This window comes from Hippocampus comes, unplaced genomic scaffold (genome assembly GCF_001891065.2).
Source record: "Hippocampus comes isolate QL1 unplaced genomic scaffold, H_comes_QL1_v1.1 scaffold76, whole genome shotgun sequence".
NCBI classification, from domain to species: domain Eukaryota; kingdom Metazoa; phylum Chordata; class Actinopteri; order Syngnathiformes; family Syngnathidae; genus Hippocampus; species Hippocampus comes.
This window is the reverse complement of record NW_017805277.1, coordinates 2,113,713-2,121,312: the sequence shown is the minus strand read 5'-3', so window position 1 is coordinate 2,121,312 and position 7,600 is coordinate 2,113,713. Positions and strand designations below refer to the sequence as shown.

At 40.3% G+C, this 7,600-nt stretch overlaps 1 protein-coding gene across 2 annotated transcripts; it reads left to right on the top strand.

Moving 5' to 3' along the window:
- The first annotated feature begins 785 nt into the window (after nt 1-785).
- On the top strand, nt 786-7,566 carry tmem87b (transmembrane protein 87B). 2 transcript variants are annotated; one of them, XM_019870361.1, is made up of 19 exons: nt 786-972; nt 1,771-1,831; nt 1,927-2,018; nt 2,097-2,231; nt 2,315-2,368; nt 2,455-2,629; nt 2,918-2,979; nt 3,053-3,236; nt 3,321-3,420; nt 3,513-3,606; nt 4,684-4,755; nt 5,884-5,992; nt 6,067-6,125; nt 6,212-6,315; nt 6,414-6,487; nt 6,573-6,640; nt 6,963-7,015; nt 7,119-7,149; nt 7,255-7,566. In XM_019870361.1, exons 1-19 carry the CDS (start codon nt 826-828, stop codon nt 7,294-7,296), a joined length of 1,716 nt encoding a protein of 571 aa, XP_019725920.1. In that variant the 5' UTR covers nt 786-825; the 3' UTR covers nt 7,297-7,566. The 2 variants fall into 2 exon arrangements, with proteins under 2 accessions (XP_019725920.1, XP_019725919.1); XM_019870360.1 differs by lacking the exon at nt 4,684-4,755 and adding an exon at nt 4,453-4,524 and having other exon boundaries at nt 788-972.
- The last annotated feature ends 34 nt before the right edge of the window (nt 7,567-7,600 follow it).

Sequence of the window (7,600 nt, the reverse complement as noted above, 5' to 3'; positions counted from 1 at the left end):
TTTGCAAATCCTTTTCAGCCTATTTTCAGCTGAACACACTGACAGAATGTTATTTACCGTTCAAACTGATGAGCGTTATTGGTATTTTGCAAATAATAGCAGCTCGGGGCCTCGGCGGTCCAATCCTCGGCTACAGAAGATGGCTCTAGGGACGTGGAATGTCAACTCAATTGCAAGGAAGCATCCCAAGCTGGTGTGCGAGGTTGAGAAATTCCGACTAGATATCGTCGGGCTCATCTCCACATACGGTGGGGGAAGCAGTGCACGATCAACACCTTATATAGTGGAGCTAAGGCGCTGCTGACATCAACTTGAGACATTGTGGGTTAGTGGGCCAAATACTCTGACACGTTTTTGCATGAGGAAGCAGAGTCTGGTGATTCAGAGGCGAACTCTCCTATTTCTGGGACTGAGGTCACCTAGGTGTTAAACATCTTTGTGGGCACTTGCCTTTCAATAATCACTGTAAAGTGGTCGTTTTTATGTGTTTTTCCAACGAAGTTAATTTGTTCCTGTGTCTAGCAAAATTGCAAAGCTAAAATTTTTTTGACAATAGCCGGAGAATATAGGGCATGCGTAAAGCAATGCATCTTTGAAATTGAACATACAATACCGACATGTTACACTATTAAAAGCCCAAATGTAATGGCGTTGTCATGGGGCGTCATGTTTTTGTATAGTATTTATGTCAATTTCTTTGAATAAATAATTCCGCATTAGATCAGTACAGGGGGACGACGATGTAAATGAAAAGTGACCTCGCCGAGCTTTCTGTTGTGGTGCGTTCAGGACACCTCGTGAACTAAAGTGTTCACACGTTACAACATGGCAGCTGCTCCAATGAGTACGTGGAGCTGTTTGACAAAGGAGAGTTTCTATACATGGATACTTCTTTATGTGCTCTCAATCGTTACTATAGAAACAGCCGCTGCTGCTCCAGAGAAGGGATTCTGGAAAATTACCGCTTTAAGTGTAAGTAAAGAATCACAAGTTACCATCAGGTACGGCTAGCTGTGGTAGCCGTGTGATGCTAGCTTGCTGTCATTTTAGAATGGTGTCCGGTGGTTAACCTTCCTTGTCTATTTACCGATACACAATTTAAACTCCTGGACGTCGTGTTTGTGTTTATGTGTTGTCGTGAAAGAAATGTTGTATGCGTGGCTGGCTAGCTAGCGCCAGATTGGTATTTAATTGTACAGTACTGTATTATGGTTTCTTCGACCCTTGGGAGAAACCTTAATTAATTTGTGTGTTTTCACGTTTACTTAAACCACTTCATTTGGGGGTTTTAACACCATTAAAATAAAGGAGAGAATCTATTGATTTACGGTATTTGGTTTACAGACCAATCCTTTCTATTGAGTTGCAGTTGCAGACAGTGTGATTGTATTATTAAACTAGAAGGGTGACCTGTCGAGCAAAAATAATGTAAAAAGCCGGCAATTATTGCTGAACGAGTTAGGAACGAGCCTAATCGTGATTATTTTCCTCCTGGCAGTTATCACTATTTCGATTAAATTCATGCTTATCTTTAAATTGTGCTCTAGTGCAATATCCACTCTGCATATTATTTCCAAATATTAAGGCAAATTACATCATACTATAAAAAATTTTAAGCTGTTACTATAAGGACACTAAAAAGGCTATCTGAAGGATGTATTCTTTTTTCAAGATTTTCAAATTGGCTCAATAAAGCAAGAACAATTGCTTGCAACATACATTAAAGACTACATCTGATGTAATGTATAAAAATAATTTGCTCTTCAACAGACCTCAAGACCGCTGCTGTTAAGGAAGTCCATGTTCAAAGACACTAACATTGAATTGAAAGGTGAGAAATGAAAAATTGTCAATCTGACGATTTCACAATTCACACACTCCCAATTTGTTTACTCTTGCTTGTTTGTTTAACTTTGTTGAATGCAGTCGTGTCATTTGGCTGCCCCGAGGAGGTAACATTCACCATTCAATGGTATTTGAAATACTACCCATGCCACAATGATTTCAATAATATTGATGTAAGTATGACTGTATTTAAATATTCTTGGTGGTTGTCCTTACTTGATGACAGGTGAAATTGTTCTTGTCTTGTATAGGAAATATATGAGCGAACGCCGCTGAGTCGCGGGCAGAGCCTTGATCCAAATCCCCTTATAAAAGGAGAGTACATCGAGCACCAACACAAACCTATAACGTGTAACAGTGATGTGCGCTCCTTTCCAATGTTTAAAGTAGGTTGTTGTTGCATTGGTTTAGTCAGTCACTTGCAGTCGTTGCGAATGTCTTAGGATCTCATCTCCTCCCCTTCCTTCAGAAAGCCAAGGCAGAGCCACGAGCTGTCAGTCCACCTGTTGAGGGAAAAGAGTTGGTCAGTAGAATTGGGAAGTCTTCCTTGCATATTTGATAGCAGTTTTATGCTGTTTTCATCTGTGTATTATTTTCGCAACGCTGCAGGATGAAAACGACATCAGATGGATTACTGAAGAGTTCGACAGTGGCACAGTGGCAAATAGCAGCACAGTGGTCAAAAACAAAGACAATGTCATAGCCTCCACATGGAAGGATGGGCCTTACCTACTTGTGGTGAAGATTGTGTCCAGTAAACAAGATGCTAACTGGAACTTAACTTGTGAGGTTTATTTATTTATTTATTTACATATATACATCATGCACATTATTACATTCATCAATACTGAAAACAATGTAGCAACTGTAAAGCTGATGCCACTGAGGGGATTAAAAAAAAAAGATGATTCATCAAAATGAAAACAAATGATAAACTTTTGGAAACAAACATAAAATCCTTTTAATTGAACTGCCCCACTGTTTGAAAATCTCGCGTCATGTAATTTTTTTCCCCTCACAAAATGCTTATGTCATTGTCCTTAAATTAAAAAAAAAAAAAATCTTTTTTCAGTCAATGTGGTGATGAAAGGCCGGCGTGGCTACATTTCCATCACAGAATACCCTCTCATGATTGTAAGTAGACATCATTTTGTATTTATGAACTGTTTGTTCGTTTTAAAACATTTCCACAAACATTTCTTGACAGTTCTACATGGTGATGTGCGTGGTGTACATCCTGTTTGCCCTGTTGTGGTTCATTTGGGCTGCCTGCTACTGGAAAGATATACTGAGGATCCAGTTTTGGATCGCAGGGGTCATATTCCTGGGGATGGTGGAGAAGGCGGTCTTTTGCGCTGAATATGAAAACACCAACATGGTTGGCTCTGCCTGTGAGTGTTCACTGAAATTCATCATTGACAGGTAAACATTTCCCCCCCGTTGTCGGTAACGGTCCCGCTGTTTGGGTTCTTCAGCTCCAGGCCTGCTGATTTTTGCCGAGCTGGTCTCGGCCCTCAAGAGAACGATAGCCCGCTTGCTCGTCATCATCGTCAGCCTCGGCTATGGCATTGTAAAGTATGTCAACATATCTGTACACACTGCTACTGATTTCAAATGAACACGTTTGTTCGTTCTGAACCCTTTACTGTGGGTCTGCATCCTCACAGGCCTCGATTGGGGACAGTAATGCACCGAGTGATTGGTCTCGGTGTTCTCTACTTTATCTTTGCTGCCATTGAAGGCGTACTGAGGATAACTGGGGTGAGACTCGGCCTAGTTGTGTGACTTTTTTTGTTTTCTTTTCAGGTAACAAGTGTTCCAACTTGATACTGTCTTAACAACAACAACTCGTAATCGAGTGGAGGAGTGGTTTGTAGTTCACTTATGTTCAGTGTTTTATCCCCTCCAATATCCTCAAATATTGCTAACACATTTTACCCTTTGGGGTCAATTACAGAGAGACAACAGGAGGGTCAAAACTCTCATTTATCAGATGAGAATGCCTCAAAATCAGGGTCCTCCTCAACACAATCCTCTGTCTCAGACGCATTCTCCTCTAAAATCACTTTCATTGGCAAAGAGTTGTTCCAAAACCTCATGGACAGTAAACCTTTTCCCACAGGACATTTTCAAGTGAGAGAGAATGCAGATTGCAGTATACACAAAGCACAATGTGGAATGATTTGGATAGTGGGCTGTTTTGCAAGCTTCTATCTTTGCTCCGCCCTTATCTTGCATTAACTACCAATGTCCTTGTGGGAAACTATCAAAAGTTCTCGCATAAATAGTTATTGTCCCCACCTCCTGTGATGTATCAACTTTGCACCCGCAGGTGTAAGGGTTTTAGGTCACACACACATTGACACCTTTTCTGCATTTAAACTAGCTTGACCCCTGACGATCACCAATATGTGTTCAGGACATTGAAAAAATAGCATCATGATCATTTTATGCTTCATCAGTTGTCCCCATTAAATGAGGAAAAGTCATGAAATATGGAGCATTATTGCTTTTTTTGAAAGATAAACATTGAATGGGGTCAAATTGACCCCAACGATAATAGTAGAGTTAAATAAGAATCCGAATGTCTTTTCTTCCCCCCCAAAGGGTCGAGACAATGGCCCAGCTCTCATTACAGCAATTATTCTGGCTGTTCTCGACTCGTTCATCATCTGGTTCATATCCTTTCATTGTTTTACTCTCAAAAGTCAACTCGTCTCTGCTAAACTGTCATTGCTGTGGCCTAACGGGTTCCTTTCATGCACTTCTGTGAGCGGTTCTGTTTACTCCTCTTCCTTGTGTCCACATGTGATTGTCCCATTCTGTCCCTCTTTCCAGGCAAAAGACTCTGACTTGGCCCTGCTAGCCAACATTCCCTTGGCTCTGCTTGACTCCTCTCTATGCTGGTGGATATCCTTCTGTGCACATATTCCTTTCCCTCTGCCTCCTTTGCTTTAGAAGCTCTTAGACCAAGAGCAGCACATGCACAGTTGTCTCTCTGGGCAAGACATAGCAACGAATATGACAAAGCAACGCTCTCTCTTGAATTTGAATTAAACCCTAAACTTATTCATCTTGTTGCCACTAGTGACATCTCTTGGTCTAAGATGATTTGCCCGCATTCTTCTCCAGCCTTTAAAATGCCTCTGCATGCCACCGCACTCACTAACCTCAACCTTCTAGGCACACCTGTATCAAAAACTCTGCCTTTACAAAAGTAGGAATACTCCGTTTTAATTGGCATAGTCAGACAGGTATTTATCTACAATGTGTTTATTATTGTGGCTGTAGAACTGCATTGCATTACAGGGGGACAATTAGAAAAACAGCGATGTGGTAGTTCAATTGTTGATTCCAAACATAAGATTAATAAAAGAAAATAAATACAAGCCTGTTTTACAGTGTAAAATAACTCAAACTTAGTGACAGTGTCTTACACACCGCATTCCAAATTCTGAAAATGTTTTTCCCAGGCTTTTACGGTATGCCGGAACTCCAAGCAAATGACACTCAGTGTAATTTTAAAGTCATCAACCATGAAAGAATAATTTGACTGTTTTTAAACAACCCCCGTAATGACGCCAGTATTTTTTATTTTTTTTAGAACACTTTTTTCCCCAAATGTACTGTTCCCAAATTTTATGCACAGCAGTGATTCACAACAATTTATAAGGTTTGTAAAGAAATGAAAATAGTGTATCCATACATAATCGAAACTGCTTTATCCTCACAAAGGTCGCGACTGTGTGATATTGTGTCGGGGAGAAAAAAAACTTGATGTTTTTTCTTTTTATAATTTTTTTTATAACAGGTACAGTTTATGCAGTATACTGCTTTGCTCAATTGACTAAATTTCACGGTCATTTTGGTACAGTTAAACCTCATTCCAAGGAATTGAAAGCATAAAGCACCAGCATACGCACTATTTCCAGATCATTGTCTGTACCGTTTGTCCTCTTAATGTTTTCATTTCCATTTAATACAAAATATGGAGGTTCGTTTTAGTTGAGTTGTGCATTTGCCTTGACTGCCAGTTACATATTTGTCAGCCTGGCTCAAACCATCAAGACTCTCAAGCTGAGAAAAAACCCAGTGAAGTTGTCCCTCTACAGGCACTTCACCAACACACTCATATTTGCAGTCATCGGTGAGTCGAATAGACAACGCCTATCCACGCATGTCCATGTGTAACAGTTACAGTCGTAATTTTTCGTCCATCAGCTTCCATCATTTTCATGGGTTGGACAGCAAAGAAATTCCGTCTTGCCGATTGCCAGTTAGTGAGTATGCTTGGCATAATTGTATTGATTTCATTGAGTAAGATGCTAAAAATATTTTTTTACACGCTGACTTCATTTGTGCTCAGGATTGGATTGAGCTGTGGGTGGAAGATGCTTTCTGGAGGTTTTTGTTCTCCCTCATTCTACTTGTCATAATGTTCCTATGGAGACCGTCTGCAAACAACCAAAGGCAAGTACTTATCCAGCACAGCCCTATACCCTGTTTGTCCCCAATCCCTCAACCCCCCTTTTTATTCTCTCCCCCTCATTGAATGTCAATACCCACAGGTACGCCTTCACACCTCTCATTGACGACTCCGATGATGAGGAAATCGAGGAATTTATTGCCTCTGCAAACATCGGTGCGATAGCCTAACACTGAGCTTGGCTTAATCGTGTGATGCGCTGGCTCTTCTCCTCTGTTAACGTCTCGTTTTCCTTCCACAGCCGGCATTAAACTGAGAGCCACAAAAAATGAGACAAATGGTTTCGTGAAATCACAGGACACAAACATGGTCAGTAATGCATGTGTAATTGTTAAAATGAGTCATGTTTGTTATTACAAAAGCGTTTCCCAAAAATCGAATTCTATTGATTCAGTTAAAAGGCTTTACTGTTTTTGTAAATGGATCATAAGTTAATAAACATGGTGCATGTTGATATTGTGCCTACATATGCTGTACTTTAGGAAGTTGGGCCTCTGAGGAGAAAGCAAATGTATGATTTGGGACTTGAACTGAAAACATTTGGGAAAGCCTGCGATTTAGCCACAAGGGCTTTGCAGTCATAAGCGCTTTCCTACAGGCGGCAGTGTTGACTTTTTTTGTCTCTGTCCAGGAAGAAGACTTGAAGTGGGTGGAGGAAAACATTGCAAGCTCTCTCACTGATGTGTAAGTCATTCAATGAAGATAATGATTCAGTTTAGCAACATGTTTTGAATTAATGAGATTTAATCGGTTGAGTGACATTCAAACCGTCATTATGTCTTTTCAGAGCTCTGCCGGTCTTGCTTGACTCAGATGAGGTATTCCATTTTAAATCTATGCACTTGTGCTGTATGTCAAGTCAGGAATGAATTCTTAGTTATTAATTAAAATATTAAAGTTACACCACTGTCATTACTATCTAGGAAATCATGACGACCAAGTACGAGATGTCCAAGCTGGAATGAGGAAAAACATTTGAAGCTCTCAGCTTGGAAGATGAGCAGCTCGTCGTGACTCTGCGGCTGTCTTTAGTGCAGAATGACACCTTATTGCAGGTGCCAAGCCATTGGGGCGCTTGACTATTGCCCTTTTTTTTCTCCCCCTCAACAACTGGTTTCTCTCTACACGACAGAATCAGTTTGAGCCTTTCTTTCCAAAGAGATGACATTATTTAATATTACGTGTTGTATTTATTTGCATAATGTCGACAAGAGTTTTTTTTTTTTTTTTTTTTTTTTTTAAAATAAAAAAAGAGGGGCCCCTGCACGC

Bases quoted from the DNA above. Each gene is read 5' to 3' on its own strand.
- tmem87b (XM_019870361.1), top strand. From the start codon at position 826: ATGGCAGCTGCTCCAATGAGTACGTGGAGCTGTTTGACAAAGGAGAGT. The intron at 973-1,770 runs GTAAGTAAAGAA...GCTCTTCAACAG, and splicing joins GGAAAATTACCGCTTTAAGT to ACCTCAAGACCGCTGCTGTT. The intron at 5,993-6,066 runs GTGAGTCGAATA...TTCGTCCATCAG, and splicing joins ACTCATATTTGCAGTCATCG to CTTCCATCATTTTCATGGGT.